This window comes from Lynx rufus, unplaced genomic scaffold (genome assembly GCF_022079265.1).
Source record: "Lynx rufus isolate CCGP_SWC_20201006 ecotype Redwood Valley unplaced genomic scaffold, mLynRuf1.p SCAF_2, whole genome shotgun sequence".
NCBI classification, from domain to species: Eukaryota; Metazoa; Chordata; class Mammalia; order Carnivora; family Felidae; genus Lynx; species Lynx rufus.
This window is the reverse complement of record NW_025814834.1, coordinates 118,447,458-118,467,726: the sequence shown is the minus strand read 5'-3', so window position 1 is coordinate 118,467,726 and position 20,269 is coordinate 118,447,458. Positions and strand designations below refer to the sequence as shown.

General features: G+C 39.3%; 1 protein-coding gene across 1 annotated transcript in view; it reads left to right on the top strand.

Annotated features, from left to right (window-relative positions):
• The window catches only part of LOC124515258 (Golgi pH regulator), a 60,704-nt gene that overhangs the window by 4,535 nt on the left and 35,900 nt on the right, over positions 1 to 20,269 (top strand). Inside the window, exons 2-7 of the mRNA XM_047083980.1 lie at positions 4,988 to 5,047; positions 6,004 to 6,107; positions 10,323 to 10,429; positions 10,865 to 10,966; positions 17,239 to 17,359; positions 18,269 to 18,349. Of these exons, the coding sequence (XP_046939936.1) occupies positions 4,988 to 5,047; positions 6,004 to 6,107; positions 10,323 to 10,429; positions 10,865 to 10,966; positions 17,239 to 17,359; positions 18,269 to 18,349 (575 nt within the window). The remainder of the gene's footprint in view (positions 1 to 4,987; positions 5,048 to 6,003; positions 6,108 to 10,322; positions 10,430 to 10,864; positions 10,967 to 17,238; positions 17,360 to 18,268; positions 18,350 to 20,269) is intronic.

The following is a 20,269-nucleotide window of genomic DNA, read 5'->3' as shown; positions in this document are numbered from 1 at the left end:
TGTGTGTGTGTGTGCGCGCGCGCGCGCACACCACATCTTCTTTATCCATTCATCTATCTGTGGATCCTGGGGTTTGTAAATAATGCTGCAATAAACATGGGAGTGCATATATCTTTTTGAATTAGTGTTTTTGTTTTCTTTGGGTAAATACCCAATAGTAGAATTAATGGATCCTATGGAATTTCTGTTTTTAATTTTTTAAGGAACCTCCATACCATTTTACACAATTTACTTTCCCACCAACAGTGCACAAGAAGGGTTCCTTTTCCTCCACATCCTTGCCATCACTTGTTATTTCTTGTCTTTTTAACAGTAGCCATTCTTACAAGTATAAGGTGATATCTTGTTGTGGTTTTAATTTGCATTTCCCTTAAAAAAATTGCATTTCCTTGATGATTAGTGAGGTTGAGCATTTTTTCATGTGTCTGTTGGCACATGTCTGTATGTTTTCTTTGGGAAAATGTCCATTCAGGTCTTCTGCCCATTTTTAATTGGATTATTTGCCTTTCGGATGTTGTATAAATTACTTACATATTTTGGATATCAACCCCTTACCAGATTTATCATTTGCAAATATCTGCTCCCATTCAGTAGGTTGTCTTTTTGTTTTGTTTGCGGTTTCCTTTGCTGTCCAAAATCTTTTTTTGATGTGGTCCCAATAGTTTATTTTGATTTTTGTTTCCTTTGCCTGAGGAGACCTATCTAGATAAATGTTGCTAAGGCCAATGTCAAAGATTACTGCCTGTGTTTTCTTCTAGGAGTTTAATATTTAATAATCTCAGTCTTGGGGAGCCTGGGTGGCTCAGTCGGTTGAGTGTCCGACTTCAGCTCAGGTCATGATCTCACAGTCCGTGCGTTCGAGCCTCGCGTCAGGCTCTGTGCTGACAGCTCAGAGCCTGGAGCCTGCTTCGGATTCTGTGTCTCCCTCTCTCTCTCTGCCCCTCCCCTGCTCGTGCTCTGTCTCTCTGTCTCTCAAAAATAAAGATTAAAAAAAAAATTTTTTTTTAAATAATCTCAGTCTAGGGGCGCCTGGGTGGCGCAGTCGGTTAAGCGTCCGACTTCAGCCAGGTCACGATCTCGCGGTCCGGGAGTTCGAGCCCCGCGTCAGGCTCTGGGCTGATGGCTCGGAGCCTGGAGCCTGTTTCCGATTCTGTGTCTCCCTCTCTCTCTGCCCCTCCCCCGTTCATGCTCTGTCTCTCTCTGTCCCCCCAAAAATAAATAAACGTTGAAAAAAAAATATTTTCAAAAAAAAAAATAAATAAATAAAATAAATAAAATAAAATAATCTCAGTCTCAAATTTAGGTCTTTAATCCATTTTGAGTTTATTTTTGTGTAGGGTATATGAAAGTGGTCCAGTTTCATTCTTTTGCATATGGCTGTCCAGTTTTCCCAGCACCGTTTATTGAAGAGTCTGGCTTTTCCCCACTGTATATTCTTGCCTCCTATGTCGTAGATTAATTGACCATATAAGCTAGGGTTTATTTCAGGGCTCTGTATTCTGTTCCATTGATCTATATGTCTGTTTTCATACCGGTACCATACCGTGTTGATTACTACAGCTTTGTAGTCTATCTTGAAACATGGAATTGTGATACCTCTAGCTTTGTTCTTCTTTCTCAAGATTGTTTTGGCTGTTCACGGTCTTTTGTGATTCCAAACAAATTTTAGTATTATTCTGGTTTTGTGAAAAATGCTGTTGGTATTTCTCATTCTTGGCTCTCGCTAGGTTAATTTGTGTTCATTGTTTCCCTTGCCTTACCCTTTTCACCCCCAGCCTACCTGCAGTCTGGTTCCTGCCCCCATTTCACTATTCAAACTGTTTTCCTTAAGGTCAGCATTGACGTTCAAGTTAAGCAAATCCTTTGAACAATATTCAGTCCTGGTTTTATTGTCCCTCTGCTTCATTTAACACTCCCTCAAACTCTGTTCCCTTGGTTTCAGGATACTCCACTCTCCTGGGGTCTAGTCTCTGTCCACTCTTTCTCTGTCTCCCTCCTGCTCTCTTCTCCCCCATTCCTACCCTCCACTGTTTCTTCTTGCTATGTTGCTCTTCTCACTCTACATACTATTCCTGGGTGATCTCACATACTTAGATGGTTTTAACTCAGGTGTATCTGAGCTCTGCCTTCATAATCTCTTCGTGTTGACCTGGATGGCCCTCAGGCACTTAGCAAGTGAACTCCTCTCTTAATATCCCAGCCTAGTTCCCAGACCTTTTATTTATCCAATATTCTTTATATAAGTTGGGTGGCCTCAATCTTCATTGTGTATTCCAGACAAGTCAAGCTTTATTCCTCCCTGCAGATTTAACCTTCTAAGTACTCAAATCGATTGCCTCCTCTCCAGCAACCAGTGTCTTCATTCAGGCCTTTATCATCTATCATCTGGACTGCTGCAGCAACCTTCTATAAACTTTCTCTTTCTACAGTGTTGTTTCCTTCAAATCCACGTGGCCACCAAAGTGCTCCATATAAAACAAACCGGGCCATGTCTTTGCCCTATTAAAATAGGACTCATCACCTATAGACTACAAGCTCCTTCGGGTGGCCTTTAGGACTCTGACTCATTGGTCTCCTGCTCCTCCTAAGTCTCATTTTTAACTGCTTCCTTCTCTGAATTTTATCTTCCAGCAGCACCCAATCATGTGTTGTATATACCCATGTATATTCCCAGGATACTCCCCCATGTATATACCATGCTATTTTCTCACTTCTGTGCCTGTCCTCCTATTCTTTCCTACGTGGAAGGAAAGCCCAGTCTTCCTACCTCCATCCCCTGTCTTTTACCTGCGTATTGCTTTTTTTCATCCTTTAAGAGAGTAGTCGTTTAATAGTTTAGGGGTGGTAGAAACCTTGGACTATGTGATAAATACCTTAGAACCTCTGCCTAGAAAAATACATATAATCCCCAAATTTGCACATGATACAGGTTTTAACCCTGAATTAAAACCTTTTACGGGGCGCCTGGGTGGCGCAGTCGGTTAAGCGTCCGACTTCAGCCAGGTCACGATCTCGCGGTCCGTGAGTTCGAGCCCCGCGTCGGGCTCTGGGCTGATGATGGCCCAGAGCCTGGAGCCTGCTTCCGATTCTGTGTCTCCCTCTCTCTTTGCCCCTCCCCCGTTCATGCTCTGTCTCTCTCTGTCCCAAAAATAAATAAACGTTGAAAAAAAAATTTTTTTAAAATAAAACCTTTTTCAACTAAGATATTCTCCAGAAAATCCACCCTAACTCCCTACACGATCTCCCTCTTCCATATTCTTTTACATATGTGTATATTTCTTTCCTCGCACGTCCCATGTGACATTATAATTACTTACTTAGTGTCTTCACCACTTATACTTCAAGCTCCTTGAGGGTGGTGACTGTCTGACTCATCTTTGTATCCCCAGCACTTAGCGCAGCACATTGAAGTTGTCACCAAAAAATTGACGCTTAGTGTTCAAGAACAAACCACCTTCACCATGGACCATCTATCCGTTCATCAGACTTTAATGGAGAGTCTGCCATGTGCCAGGCATTGTACAGGGTGCTGGAAATACAGATTGACATTCAAACATCCTTGTCGTCACAGAGCTTACAGTCTAATGTCTAAGAAAGTGTGATTAAATTAGACATTACAAAACTGTGTGGCAAGTCCTTTGGAAATACAGGGTAGAAGAGGATTATATAAAAAGAGCAACTTACCTTTAAGAGGTCAGAGCCAGCCTTCCAGAGGTTCTAAGAATTAAGACCTGTAAGGACTAGAGAGAAGTTCCTGTCAGAGGACAATGTCCATAGAAATCTTGATATGAAAGAAGAATATTGTGTCTAAAGAACCATAAGCAGTTTCATGTGGCTGAAAATGTGAGTTTGGTGGGTAGGAGGGACACAACAAGAGGCTGGAGGAGTCTTCTAAACCATGCTCAAGAGTTCACACTTCCTTCTGAAGTTGGTGGGGAGGCATAAAAGAATTTTAAAGTTCTTAACCCATATAAGAGGAGTTATGGGGCACCTGTTGGCTAAGCCAGTAGAGCATCTGACTCTTGGTATCTGGGTCGTGAGTTCAAGCCCCATGTAGGATGTAAAGATCACTTTAAGAAAAATAAACTGTTTAAAAAAAAAAAAAAAAAAGGAGTTGTATCAGTGTGTGTATGTAGCAAAGGTTCTGTTCACCAGTGAAAAACAGACCAGCTTTTGGAGCACTGAACAGGGCTGTCTTGTGGCTACGATCTCTGATGCCAACTTGAACCAAAACTGAAACCACTGAAGTGGGATCCTTCAATCTCTTGGCTTTATACTGAGATGGAAACCACTTTATGTGGATTAGGCAGGATTGTGGAGAAGCTAAGAAAGCTCCACGAAAGAAAAGACATTAAAAAATCAGTTTTTCGGGGCGCCTGGGTGGCGCAGTCGGTTAAGCGTCCGACTTCAGCCAGGTCACGATCTCGCGGTCCCTAAGTTCGAGCCCGCGTCAGGCTCTGGGCTGATGGCTCAGAGCCTGGAGCCTGTTTCCGATTCTGTGTCTCCCTCTCTCTCTGCCCCTCCCCCGTTCATGCTCTGTCTCTCTCTGTCCCAAAAATAAATAAACGTTGAAAAAAAAATTTTTTTTAATCAGTTTTTCTACCTTTTTTTTAATTTTAACTCCTTTTCCATAAAGTTTTGGTTTTTCGAGATACTTGCAAACAGGGATCTAATATAAGAAGCAAGTATCACTGGTTTCTGTTTTTGTTTGCTAGCATCTCTGGCTAAAATGATAATCATAGGATTACAGGAAAAAATATTTTATTTTTGCCTAACTTAAACAATGTTCTAAAACATGGATAACTTCAAAAATTGAAGAGCATTTTAACATCCTCTCCCAATGTTGTGGGCTTGACATAAGTGGATCTTGTCTTTAATCTCTGAGATAAGTTAATTGTTTAGCAGACCTTTTATCATAAAATTGTCTGTATTAGGCATTTCTCAAAAGATGACATATATTGACAATTCAATTTTCTTTCTCCTCCAGATACTTTTCTTTGGATTTGGATGGCTTTTCTTCATGCGCCAACTGTTTAAGGACTATGAAGTAAGAAGATATCATTTTGGTTATACTACTCTATGTATTTAGATTGTTTTAAAGTGGGCGAGTAAAATGCCTCTGTTCAAGAAAGGTCATGTTCACTTCCAAGATAGGGAGTTTTGGCCAAATGAGTACTATATAATTCTTAAATTGGAGAATATGATTTAAGTTCAGTTGATTTTTTTTTTTTAAAGCAAGTCATATGTAGCCTAGGAGCAAGAACTGTCATGTCTTAGTAATATCAGTATACAGAACAATAGCAGATATTTTTTGGAAGAGAATTTAACTTACGTCTCATAAATGTTCCCATTAGGTTGGGTATCTGACCTTCAGTGTTAATGACCAATCTTACATCCTAAGTTAATACCAAAATGCTAAGGCTGATCTGGTTCTTAAGTCTTGAATTCATAGAAGCACCAGCTTAGACTGGACATTTCCTAATTAATCCTCATTTAGTAGTAAGCTCAATGGCTGTGGACTACTTTTAGATCATTTCTAGGATGTTCACCGTTAAACCTTCCCCAGGGAGTTTGGGGTTGTTGTCTGAAAGAGCCCAGGATTCTAGAGATTCTGCTCTGCTCAAGAAGGCCTCCCAGGGGAGGTTCCAAAACTGGTCCAAGGCCTGCAGAGTGTTGAAGAAACCCTTTTAGTATGAACCTACATATATGTGTACATCTGTCCATTTTTTTGATCAGTGTGCATCATGAATTCCAAGTGCTACTTCTGACCCTGTCACTTCATCTTGTGCTTTAAATTCTCCATCCACAAGATGATGATAAAAGTGCGTCATGATTTAGAAATACTACCTACTTCCATCTGTTTCTGTAGCTCCAAGAAAGTTGCTATTGCCCTGTTTCCAGTGATTTAAGAATTTCTTCTTTGTCAGACTTGTAACCAGAAGATTATCAATTCAATATTTCGCACAAGGACATGACTTGTATTCTGTATTTTACTTTTAATAGGTACGTCAATATGTGGTACAGGTGATCTTCTCTGTGACTTTCGCATTTTCGTGCACCATGTTTGAGCTCATCATCTTTGAAATCTTAAAAGTATTGAATAGCAGGTGAGTGAGTACAAATTAGCTCTTCTCATGAAGAGACCTATAAGATTTCTTTATGGTAGAAGACTTACCTGAATCCCATAGCTGAAAAAATTCTACCATGCAGTTAGTTTAGTCTCAGTAACTATAAGAATCCTAGCAAATATGGGTCCCAGCCACCTGGTAGCTGGTTTGACACAGACCGTGAGAAATAGGGAAAAAGAAATCTGACCATTAGCTCTGAGCTCATTGAGAATGAGGCTGTGAGAGAGAGCCTAGGTCCCAGGCTACACTCCTAGAGCTTTTATTGTTCTGAGGCTGCTCTTTGAATCCTCCTAATGGCCTTTCACATTGCTGTGCTAATGAAAAAAAAATCTCTACCTGAAAAGATCAGAATTCCTCAGTTAGTTCTGTATGGGCTTCTCTGAAGTCTGAACTCCAGCTCTCACTACCTTTGTTGATTTCACAGACCTGGTCAAGTCTGATTGAATTTAAAGTCTTCTTTAAAGCGTTTTTAAAAAGCAACTCCTATTCCTCTCCAAATAACAGACATGTTGTTTGTTATAGTCCAAAGTATTTCTTGTTAAACAGGAAGCTTGGGGTTTTTTAGGCCGTTGTGTGTAGAGTACATCAGCTATTCTGTGTTGTCCTGTGTAGTTTTTATCACTGCATGGAAAAATCTTTCAAGAATAAGGTGGCATTTGACTCTGTAGTCAGGAATCGGTGCTGAGCTAAGCTGTATAACTTGTTTCAGACTCCTGACACTTGAGACTTAGACTGTATTCTCAGATTCCTTTGAGAATCAGAGTTGATAATTAATGTCTCTTGATAGGTAAATTAAAAGCTTATCGTATGATAAAACAAGAGTATGTTCTGCCTCTTCTATTAAACTAGTTCTTCAAACCTTTTTTGGATGAGCAAGATATAGATCCTGTGACTATCAAGAATAGACCAGTGTTCTTTAACTTAAAAATTACCAAAATTTATTATCACAAGCTGGAACTTTCACTGCTCTCTAACTAGAGGCCGGTAAGTTGTTCTATAATGGACCAGATAATATTTTAGGCTCCACAGCTTATGTGGTTTCCATTACAACTCCTCAGCTCTGCTGCTGTGGAGTGAGAGCACCCATAGGCGATGAATAAACAAATTCATGGCTGTGTTCATGGCTGTGTAGTATGGCTGTGTTCCAATAAAATCTTACTTATAAAAGCAGGTGTCTGGCAGGCCATAGTTTGCTGACTACTGATCTAAGTGCCAAAAGAAAAGACTGTGCCTCAGATATTTTCTAAAACCAAAATTGTTTTTGGTAGATGATGTCCCCACTTTTAACTCATTTATAATTAATCCATACAGGAAGACCTTTAACTCAGTTACTTTGATGTATAGTTCTTAAATAGTTTATCTTAAAGAGTATAGGAAGTTGCATTGCTAAAATCTGGTTGTTCTTTGGGTGCTTTTGGGGGGGTTGGGTTTGTGTAAACTAAGACATGTTCAGTTACCCCTATTTCTTTCATGCTAACATTTGGCCCTACTATGTCACAGAAATATGGGCCTTGATTATGTATTATATTGGTGTGTTGACTGCGTTCAGAAGTTTTCAAAGGAAAATCTTGGCCCTAACCAAGAGTATTTTTTGACTCCCCTCTGAGCAGAAGTGGTATTGTCTCCTATTCAAATATATAATCTTGTTAGGATCCTCAATTTTTCCAAGAGAATGTCATTTTACTCTTGGCTCATATAACAGTTAAAACATGTGGTTCACTTTTAATTGGCAATATGTGTCACCCTTGTCATTTCAAACTGTCTCCCGATGCTTTTAGAAGTTGAGCTGAAATACTAAGTACACTTGCCCAGAGAATGTGCAGCATCTTTGTTTCTCTAGATGCTGTGATAGTGGGTTAATCCAGAGCAGTAAAAAGCTGTCTGTATATATAGACTAAATGATATTGGCATTTTGTAGTGTAGCTTTTAATGAATAGCTCTTTATTTTATGATACCCGCCCTCTGTACTAAGGAGAAATGGTAAGGAACAGCCCAGTGAAACTCATTTTGACCTTTCTCTTGAAAGGATGTTGTTGAAGACATTGTTAATTGCCCTCACATTTTCTTCTTTAGGAAATCTTTGGAGAAATTTCATTACGGTCTTGGTAATAATTTCAGTAGTAGTTATGCTTCCTTGAAGCAATTGTTTTTTCCCATAGCACTGTCACTTGTTTAACTGATCAAATTTTCTATTTGATGTCGACCATTAGAAAGCTTAAAGCTAAATTTATGATCCACTCATATAAGTTTCCAGAATCCTATGGTTTGCATTCTCAAAACTGTCATCAGGCCTAGCCTGCTTTTTTACCTATATTTTCCCATGTTTTTCCTTTCTTTTCCTACTTACAGTTTATTTCATCATTCTGTATTTTATATATCCTCATAAACCACTAAACTTTTTGAAACAAGGCCCAAGTGTAAGTTCAAAATCAATAAATACAAAAGACACTATCAAGAAAGTAAACAGACAACCCAAGAATGAGGAAAAAATTTTTATAAATCACGGGAAGGAGACTTCAATCTAGTATATATAAAGAACTGTTAATAGTTTAATAATAAAAAAGACACATTGATAAAGAACAAAGGATCTGAATAGGCATTTCTCCAAATAAGATACAGATGCCCAATAAGCACGTGAAAAGACCACAATGAGCTACCACTTAACACCCATCAGGGTGGCTATAATCAAAAAGACAGTAATAAGTGTGGGCGAGGCTGTGGAGAATTTGTGGAGAACCCTAGCATTCTTCCTGGGGAGAATGTAAAATGGTGCAGCCACTCTGGAAAATAGTGGCAGTCCTCAAAAAATTAAATAGTAATCATATGACCCAGCAATTCCACTCCTCAGTATAAATATAAAAAGAAATGAAACATGTCCACACAAAAGTTTGTACACAAATGATCATAGCATCACTGTTTATAATAATGGGGCGCCTGGGAGGCTCAATAGGTTAAATGACTGACTTTGGCTCAGGTCATGATCTCACTGTTCGTGGGTTTGAGCCCCGTGTCAGGCTCTGTGCTCACAGAGCTGTGCTGTGAGCACAGAGCCTAGAGCCTGCTTTGGATTCTGTGTCTCTCTCTCTCTGCCCCTCCCCCGCTTGTGCTCTGTCTCTCAGTGTCTCTCAGAAATAAATAAATGTTAAAAATTTTAGAAAAAAATAGCTTACAAGTAAAACAATCCAAATGTCCCGCAACTAATGAATGAAAAAACAAAATGTGGCATATCCATACAGTTGAATGAATGTTATTTAGCCATAAACAGAAATGAAGTATTGATAGATGGCATAACATGCAAAGTGAAAGAAACCAGACACAAGACCATATACTGTATGATTCCATTTATGTGAAATTTCCAGAATAGGTAAATCCATAGCGACTTAAAGTAGATTGGTGGTTTCCTAAGGCTGGGGCAGTTGAGAGGAAAGGAGAGCTAATGGGAACAGAGTTTCATTATGGAGTGATGAAATGTTCTAAAGTGTGTTGTGATGGCTGCCAACTCTGTGAGTATCCTAAAACCATTGGATTATTAATGGGTGAGTTATATCTTAAAGGGGTGAATTATATCTCAATAAATTTGTCGTTTAAAAAATGTCCACAGTAGAGGATTGGGCAAAATGGGTGAAGGGGAGTGGCAGATACAGGCTTCTGATTATGGAATGTGTAAGTCATGGGAATACAAGGCATAGCATTAGAAAAGTCCTAAAAATATTTTAGTCAGTTAATAAAATACAGTTTATAAGCATTAAAGTAGTCATGAAAATCAAATGTTTATTTATATTGAAGATACGTAAGAAATGTTTATGTGTTTATAGCACATATTGCCATTAATATTTATTTTCTCTTAATTCTTATGAGCCTCCCAGTGGTAAGAGAAACAATAGCCATTCTACCAGTGATGGTATATGTTAATAGGTTATTATACACTGCCTATGAATATAACTAGAGCATTAACATTCTCATTTGAATAGGTAAAATTCTTAGGAAGTTAGGATGGTCATATATACCTTTCAGAACTTTATAATCTATTCTTTAACCTCTATAAACAAGCAGACCGTAACAGCCTACTTGACTAATTGGATGGGATATATCTGGTATTGAATTCAAAGAGCAAGAGATCTTTCGGAAGACTAAAGAGAGTGGAAGTTGCTGCCTCCTTTCCCTCTTAGCCATATTCTTTGATACTCATTTCAGTTCCCGTTATTTTCACTGGAAAATGAACCTGTGCGTAATCCTTCTGATCCTGGTGTTCATGGTGCCTTTTTACATTGGCTATTTTATTGTGAGCAACATCCGACTATGTGAGTATTTGTAAACGTGAGTATTTTACCTGCTCATGTCAGCACGTCGATTGAGACAAGGATTCGTGGGGACTGAGGCTGTGGAGAGTTTCATTTCTGTATTACTCTCAGTAACTACTGTTGTTTGGGGGTGCCCCACACCAGCATCTTTAAAAAGTAGGCATAAAATCAATGTTGAATGAATAATTAAGCCACCTGTGTGGCCACAACTATCTTTCTGTTTCTACTGTTCTGTCTCCCCTAACCCACATCTTAATTCAGCCAAATTCCTCTTGCGACGATAAATACGCTTTCTCTAAAAATGGTATTATTCCATCATTCCTTTGCCAAGTGGACAAGCCAGTCAAATAGTAGTTAGCATGATTCCATATCTGGAAGTAGAGCAAGCTCTCTAATGTGGATCCATTTAACCTTAGTCTTTCTCCTCCTTCTTAGTGCATAGGCAGCGACTGCTCTTCTCCTGTCTCCTGTGGTTGACCTTCATGTACTTCTTCTGGAAACTAGGAGACCCATTTCCCATTCTCAGCCCGAAACATGGTGAGTGAATATGTGACAGGGAGAGGGAAATAATTGTTTAACATTTTCTAATTTTGAAAAACAATAACTTTTTTAAAAGTTCTGGGGCGCCTGGGTGGCTCAGTCGGTTAAGCGTCCAACTTTGGCTCAGGTCATGATCTCACGGTCCGTGAGTTCGAGCCCCGCGTCAGGCTCTGTGCTGACAGCTCAGAGCCTGGAGCCTGCTTCAGATTCTGTGTCTCCCTCTCTCTCTGACCCTCCCCCGTTTATGCTCTGTCTCTCTCTGTCTCAAAAATAAATAAACATTAAAAAAAAATTTTTTTTTAAAAGTTCTGATTATGGGAAATATAGCAAGTTATTTCTCTAAAAATGATCTGCTTTTAAACTGAACTTCCCTTCGTCCAAGGAAGTCTCAGTGCTGGCTTTGGAAAGAAACTACCTCTATGATTTTAGAGTAGGAGTTTTTGACCTTAGGTTGGTGAATGAACTTCAAGAGAGTAAGGGGTAGGAAAATTTGTCTTTAACTTAAAACTCCATGGGGCGACTGGGTGGCTCAGTCGGTTAAGCGTCCAACTTCGGCTCAGATCATGATTTTGTGGTTTGTGAGTTTGAGCCCCGCGTCGGGCTCTGTGCTGACAGCTCAGAGCCTGGAGCCTGCTTCGGATTCTGTGTCTCACTCTCTCTCTGCCCCTCCCCTGCTCGTGCTCTGTCTCTCTCGATCTCAAAAATAAATAAAACATTAAAAAATTTTTTTTTGAAAACTCCTGATATCGTATGCAGAAGTACGGGGAAACATTTATGTGTGTGTTTGCAGGTGAAGTACCCATAATATTTTATTAGAATCCCAAAGGGGTCTATGACCCAAAAGATAAATGACCTCTGCTCAGATGATGATAAATATTGTCTTTAGGGAATATATGCATTTTGGGAAAGAGTGGTGACATAAACATTCAAAATTGGTAGGTAAAGAAAAGCTTTCTAGGAATCAGTGTCTCTTCTTACACAAAGAAAGTTCATTTCAAATACAAGAGCAGGGGCATTTGGCTGGCTCAGTGGATAGAGTATGTGACTCTTGATCTTGGGGTCGTGAGCTTGAGCCCCAAGTTGGGTGTAGGGCTTACTTAAATAAATAAATAAAAACTTAAAAAAAACCTCTTTAAATATAAGAGCAGATTATATAGCCATAATTTCTGTGCTAAAAACCATGAACAATAGTCTCTCAGCTAAAAGTCCTAGTACTTCAGAAATATATATGTATGAATCTATCTAAAATAGATTAGCAAGCCCACCTATAATAAATATACTGGCACTTTGATACCAGAGGTTTTAAAAAAATACACATCTATTCATTTCACTCTCCTATTGTATCAGGGTTCTTCTAGCAGAAAACAGAATCTAACTAGTTTAAAGCAGAAAGTGATTTATTAAGGAGTATTAGGGAGTTTGTACTATTTATAGGAAAGCAGGATGGGCTACCAAAAGCATTCAGATTCTTAGCATGGCATACAAGACCTTCTATGGCCTGACTCTTGCTGTCTTTCTCTGTGCCTGTCTCCAGTCCTACCAAATTACTTGAAGTTTTTAGAGCTGTTCTGTCAGCCTCAACATTCCTTGTGGAAAATGCCTTTTCTTTCAGTATTGAATTCCTGTCAGTTCATTCCTCTTAAGATTTTTCTGGCCATCATTACAAGGTATTAATTGCTCCCACCTCAATATACTTGTATCACCTATAAAGATTATAATTACTTGTTACCTTTTCTGACTTCCTCTTTAACTTGTGAGTTCCCTGAGGAGCCTGAGGTCAAAAACTCCATCTTACTGGTCTTTGCATCCATGGTGTCTAGCATGAAACCTAGCACATAAAGTGTTTAATGTGTGTTTATTGCATTACTGAGTGAGAAAAGCAATTTCTGTCTCTCCAAGGTAGTAGATGAGTTTAAGAATATGACATTCTGGGTAGGAATTTAGGATTTGCTAATATGATTAACATGTACATGTCCGTGTAGGGAAGGATTTTGGAGTAGAGAGGCCCTGATAATACAGTTCTCATATAAATGGTTTCAAATAAACCCAAGAGGGACAAGAATTCTAAAAGGACCCCAATGCTTACAATGATAGCACAGGTCACGTACAGCCCAGAGAGACTCTGATGCCTGTCTCCAGCTTTCTCCTTGTGAGCAGTCAGTTCACATGACCTGTACAGCCAGACCATGCCTGAGGGAATATGAAGACCACCACATCTTTTGGATCTTCATCTGTCCTTATTTCTAAATCCTATAGGGATATCCTAAAGAAGCTACTGGGGGGAAGCGCTAGAGAGAGAGTTTCACTTTTAGTCTTTCCTTAGTATTTCCTCCAGGAAATAAGCATTTTGGTTTTATGTCTGAATATTCAGGTGTCTAATTCATTTGACTAAGAGAAGTAAATAGGAAGCAAAGTTTAGGCAATGGATGGGAAGCAGCCAGGCTTACCCTGCCATCGTAGAGCTTGTCCAGGACTGCCCCAACAACCAGTATGGTTCATTGTTATGGAGACCACAGAAGACTGCAAGACCCAGGCCTTGCCTATCATGAAAAGATGTCCGTGAAAATACTCCTTCATGCAGTACCTGTACCTAGGAAAGGTGGAAGGCATTCAACAGTGAGAAAGGGTAAGAGAGGCTAAGAAAGTACATGAAGCTAAAAGGAGTCTGTGTGAGCAAATGGCAACAGTTAGATGGCCTTGTGCATGTCACTTCATCCATCAGACTTTCCATCTAGTAGCTGAAAACAAATAATGATTGACCTTTACTTCATAGAAATGCTAGGATGAAGTCGGTAGTATCTAAACAGTAATTTAGACCAGAAAAAGATATTTAATAAAGGGGCACTACCTTAAAGGGAATAAAAGTAGAGGGGACATTTTTCTAGTTTTTTTACGTTTAGTAACCTATATTAATTCCTTGGACTTTTTTATGATACCAGATGATAATTACGTACCCATAGTCAATAAACATCTACTGAACACCTTCCATGTGACAGGCAGTAAGAAAAACAAAGATCAATAAGGCAGGATTCCTTCCTATAAAGGGGATGTAGGGGCACCTGGGTGGCTCAGTTAGTTAAACATCTGACTTCGGCTCAGATCATGATCTTACAGTTCATGGGTTCGAGGCCCGCATCGGGCTCTGTGCTGACAGCTCAGAGCCTGGAGCCTGCTTCGGATTCTATGTCTCCCTGTCTTTCTGCCCCTCCTTCTGCCCCTCCTCAGCTCACACCATCTCTGTCTCTGTCTCTCTTTCTCTCGGTCTCTCAAAAATCAATAAACATTAAAAAAAATAGAGGATGTAAAGAGTTATGTGGGAAGTAGAATCAACAGAATTTGGATGAGGATTTAGTCATTCATTTAACATTCCACAAATATTTTCTGAGCACCTAGTTTATTGTTAGTGCTGGAGATTCAACCATGAACAAACTAACTAGGTTTCTGCCCTCCAGCAACTTTCCCTCTGGCAGGAAGGACTAAACAATAAATATATAAACGAGTGATTGCTGATCGTGATCATTATCAAAGAGCAAACAGGTTGCTATGGTAGACAACAATGCAAATAAAGATGTCAAATTACATGTAAGCGGTTAGAGTCAGCTTTTCTGAGGAATTATTTAAACTGAGATTTAAAGGACAAGACAAAGGTAGACCCAGCAGGAAGGTGCCAGAGACATCGTGTAACGCCCTGAGGTAAAAAAGCCTGGTGGAGTCATTGGAGAGTAAGAGACAGAATGGAAACTAGTGGTGTAGATTTTTCTGTCATGGTGACTAGATACTTGATGATGTCATTTTCTAGGATAAGTAATGCAGAAAGGGGAAGATAAGTTGAACTTGAGGTATGTTGAATTTGAAGTGCCTGTGCACATCCAAAGTGATGTTCAGTAGGCAGTTGGATACACGGGGTCAGCAATTTAGGACAAAGAATGGATTTAGGAGTCCTCAGGGAGATAACTCCAGGAATCTAAAAAAATCAGGCACCATCGGCTAAATGTCGTTAGATGAATCTGGGGAAAAGCGCAGTACCACCCATGGAAAAATGTATAGACTGAAATGAAAGATTATTTTGGCCCATTATGAACAGAGAAAGACCAAGAAAATACGAGAGAAGTAAAAGGGATAACTGAGGAAAATGGTATGAAAGCCAAGAAAGGAAAATAATTTTAAGTAGCAATGATTCAGTGTCATAAAAGATCAAATTAAGGCAGGATTGGAAATGTCATTGGGTTTTGCAACCAGAAGAAAATTCATGACCATATTATAGTAATGGTTAAGAGCATAGACTGTGGAGCTACACTGCTTGGGTTTGAAGCCTCACTCTGCCTCTTGCTAGCTGTGTGGCCTTGACAAAATTTACCTCCTAGGTGCTTCCATTTCCTTATCTGTAAAATGAGGTTTTCGATACTGTTTGCCTCATAGAGCTGTAATGAGGAGCAAATGAATTAATACAAGTAGAATGCTTCCATGGTGCCTGGTGCGTAACAGGTGTTTGATGAATGTTGCCAATTTTTTATTGCCATTACAATTATTAGTGAAAGCAGTTTCCTTTAGGGTAGGAGAATGGAATGAAAGCTGAATTGCAGCCAGTTGAGGAATAAGTGGAAGTGAAGAAGAGGTAATAGGAAGTGTAAACTCCTTTCAAAAAGCGTGGCCATTAAAGGAAAAATAGAGGATTGGTAACTAGAGGTAAACTCAAGGCCTTAGCCTTCCTTAGGAAAGAGACTTGAAACTGCAGGGAAAGAACCAGCAAAGAAGGAAAGATTGAAGATGAGAGAGATGACAGGAGATGGAATAGGATTCTGGAGGAGGTAGAAAGGGAATAAGATCACAGCACATAGAGAAGTCTTAGCTTTGGACACTGTCTTGTTTGAGGGAGACAAGGTGGGAGGATGATTGCAGATGTGAATATAGTAGAGTGAAGGTGGTATAACCAATAACTTCTGTAATGAGGGCATTGGCTAAGGAGAACAAGGATTGAGAAAATGGATTAAAGATTATCTGCTAAGGGGGGTGGGGAGAGATGGTTGACCAAGGGCAAGAAAAGGATCCCTCAGTAGCAGTGTAAGCCATGTTAAGACTGGAGACCTAAATCTGTAATGGCACCAACGTCGGGACGCGTTTTAGCAGTTTTAGCATCTCAGGCACGGGCACAGGGAAGACCGAGTGTCAGATTGATCCAGGATTGGGAGTTTTCAGGATCAGCACTTCAGAAGGACAGTGGGGACAGAGTCCTAGTGAGAGAAGTTAAAGCAAGCAAGCTTGGAGGTCAGGCTCAGTGAAGAAGGAAATGGAAGGTAGGGGGAAGCAAAGGACAAGAGACCAGAGGTCACAAAGAGCTCTAAAATGGTGTAGTGGAAACACAAGAGCAAGAGAACATGATTATTGGAATTTCAGTTCCAAAGCCAACAGAATTCCTGCATGGCAGCTCTGGTGTTAGGCCATAGGGGTAGATAATGCTAAGGTGGATCCCATCCTAGAAACAGGAGTGAAAACAAAGCTAGTTTTGTCGGGTGCTTCCAAACTTCCTGGCTTGTTCTTCAGCATTGCCTTCTCTCATTTATCCAAGATCTCAACAGCATTTATTTTACCTACAGACTTTCAGCATTCTCAAATCATAGGAAACAGTTGATAATTAGAATGCAACTGATCATCAAAAACTCATATATTTGCGTTTGAAGTACTCATTCACGTATAAATTCAGCCCGTTTGTTAGATGCCTTATGTGTTTATTGGCACAAATGAATAAAACATAAGCTCCTGAGACCTAAAGAGCTTATGACCTAAGGAGGAAATGTGTGTGTATATATATGTATATATGTGTATATATATATATATGTATGGATGTGTGTGTATATATATATATATATATACATATATATATATTGACAGTAACTATAGTGCAAAGTGTTACTTTGCAAAGTAAATCTCCAGCAGACTTACTTTGCTGATACATATATTTTTTTTTTACCAAAGCTTTTACTGAAAGTGCATTGCTCTGTTAGTGTTCACACCACCTTGAGTAAGCAATCAGTGAGTGTTACTTATAATTATTACTGTTACCATCACCCAGTAGGAGATGATTCTAGAAGCATGTGAGATATGACGAAAATCAACAGACTTTTATACATTTATTATGGAAGATATACATATTGATAATTAAAATTTGGCTTACATAAGCTGTATGTAACAGTTGATGTTTTTCGTGATGTTTCCTCTCACAGTACATTTGATCTTTATCAGCTGACATTAAGGTGCTTTGATGTTTTTAGGGATTTTGTCCATAGAACAGCTCATCAGCCGGGTAGGTGTGATCGGTGTGACTCTCATGGCTCTTCTTTCTGGATTTGGTGCTGTCAACTGCCCATACACGTACATGTCCTACTTCCTCAGGTAAAGAGAACTTCGTCTCTTTTCTTTCTTCCTATGACTTCATGCATACGTACGTGATATCATGCTGCCATCATTAATACTTAAGTATTAGATCTGTGACATGGACTTTTTATTCTTTCCCTCTGCCCTTATGGGCATTATCCTAGGAGTCTTCCTGAATAAGTCTTATCACTTATATTGTTTGTCCTTATTTGTCCTACATTCACTTATTTTTAAAATGGTTGTTTCACTCAGACCCTCTACCTCCTCTTAAAGGCACATTTCTTGTGGACAGCAGTGCAAGCTAATCCCAACTTCAGTCAATCGCTTCCTCCCAAAAGTAGCACTAATTGTGCCTCGGATAAACCTCATTGGCTATAAGACTGCCCTTGCACAAAGCTTTGCCAAGCTGCAGGCGTGCTTACGGATACCTCATAAATGTCACTGGATCAGGGGCGCCTGGGTGGCTCAGTCGGTTGGGCTTCTGACGTCAGCTCAGGTCATGATCTCACCGTTCCCAAGTTCAAGCCCCATGTCAGTCTCTGCTGACAGCTCGGAGCCTGGAGCCTGCTTCAGATTCTCTGTCTCCCTCTCTCTCTCTGCCCCTCCCTCGCTCATGAATGTCTCTCTCTCTCTCAAAAATAAACAAACATTAAAAATATTTTTAAAAAATGTCATTGGATCAGAGCTAAGAAAGACTATATAAGAGAGCCACTTACCTTCCACTACCCTGAGACTGCAAAAAATATTAGCTATAAAACATGGCAACAAAAGGACTTCTGTTTATTATAATCATGTTAATATTCTCTAGAAAGAGGTCCTTCAATTACTGGGTAACAATTGAGGTTTATGTGTTTGTCAGCGGCCTTGTATTTATTGTGCCCAAGGATGGGGTCCCAAAACATTGCTAACAGTTTGTGCTTATTATAGAAATGTGACTGATGCAGATATCCTCGCCCTGGAACGGCGACTGCTCCAAACCATGGACATGATTATCAGCAAAAAGAAAAGGTAAGATACCAGCACATTAAAAAACCTGTACTCTTGGGGTGCCTCGGTGGCTCAGTCGGTTAAGTGTCTGACTTCAGCTCAGGTCATGATCTCGCGGTCCATGGGTTCAAGCCCGCGTCGGGCTCTGGGCTGATGGCTCAGAACCTGGAGCCTGCTTCCGATTCTGTGTCTCCCTCTCTCTCTGCCCCTCCCCCGTTCATGCTCTGTCTCTCTCTGTCTCAAAAATAAAAGTAAATAAATAAACGTTAAAAAACATGTACTCTTAGAATTTCTCAACAAGAAAATGTGACTGTGAATTGATAACAGGGAGTTTCATCATATTCATTTTTACAATAAGATACCGTCAAAGATTTTGAGGTTCCTTGGTGGCTCAGTCAGTTAAGCATCCGACTCTGATTTCAGCTCAGGTCGTGATCTCATGGTTCATGAGCTCAAGGCCCGCATTGGGCTCCACGCACTGACAGTGCAGAGCCTGCTTGGAATTCTCTCTCTCCCTCTCTCTCTGCCCCTCCTCAACTCGCTCACTCTCAAAAATAAACTTAAAAAAACAAAAACAAAGACTTAATGTTTAGTCTTGTGTGAATGAAATTTTCAAATTCCATTTATTTCCTGACTTTAATTCTCTTGAGATAAATTGTTAAAATAACTTCTATAGTTGAAGGTATTCTACATTGATTGGATGCTTTAAAAGTCTTTTGTCCTACATTTTTACAAAATCTGCATGCCTGATTTCAATCTTTTCAACTTCCTTTTCTCCAACTACTTTGAAAAATCCTTCAAGTCTTCTAGCTGTTGTCCTTTTTGTCATTTTTAAGAAGTAGACTTACAGTGTGTGTTTTTAAAGTGGCATTTCTAGAAATCTGTATCACGGTGGGTTAAAGCCTAGGCTCTAGACTCAGACTTTCGGAATTTGAATCCTTGCCGTAGAGTTCACAGTGTGGCCTTGAGCGTTACTTCATGTCTTGGTTTCCTCAACTGTAAAATGGAAATAATAAGAATGAGTTGACATGTAGAACTCTAGAACAGTGAACCATACATAGCTAAGGAAAACTATTGAACTTATTAATAGTCTTGGAGGACAGTCATTAGGTTTTAGTGCTTTGTCTTCATTTATGCATTCGTGTATTTTCATTCTCTTAATATAGGAAGCCCAGTTTCTGCTAGGCACTTTCCTAATTGCTGAACAGTCATAGAGATAGAATGAGGAACAAGATAGTAAGTTATTGTCTTCATGAAGCTACTTAGTCTGTCTTTATTAAAGTCCTGTTACCCAAATAAAAACTGTGACATAGAGGTTTTAAACTGCATGAGTGTTTCTGCATTTCATGTTTCGTCCTTCAACATTTTTCTATAGTAAGACCCATCAAGTCAAAGTCAAAGAAGGCTTTAATGTAAGATATGACCACAGACTTTACAATGATAAAGAGGATGAGATTTACCAGCTAATTATTTGTCTCTATTTCTGTACATCTGTCCAAGGGTATTGAAAGTAGATACACACGGATATACATTTGTTCTCTGGGTTTTGTCCACATTCATTTTATACAGTTTATTTTACATGAATGAATATGAATGTAGATTTAAAAAATATAACAGTAAGAGCAACATTATTCAGTATTGAAAGATAATTATAAAGGAATAATACTATCTTGATTCCCATGATTGTTCTCCTTTTTACTATATTTTATTCATATAGAGATAAATCAATCCCCCACCACCTTCCCCTCTGCCAACCATCATTTCTGTGTATTTGAGTGTTTCTGTTTTGTGTTTATTTTTAGATTCCACATATAAGTGAAATCATATGATATCTTTCTGTCTGCCTTAGCATAATAACTTCTATATTCATCCATGTTGTTGCAGATGGCAAGGTATCATCCTTTTTTTTTTTTTTTTTTTTTTTTGGCCATGTAATATTCT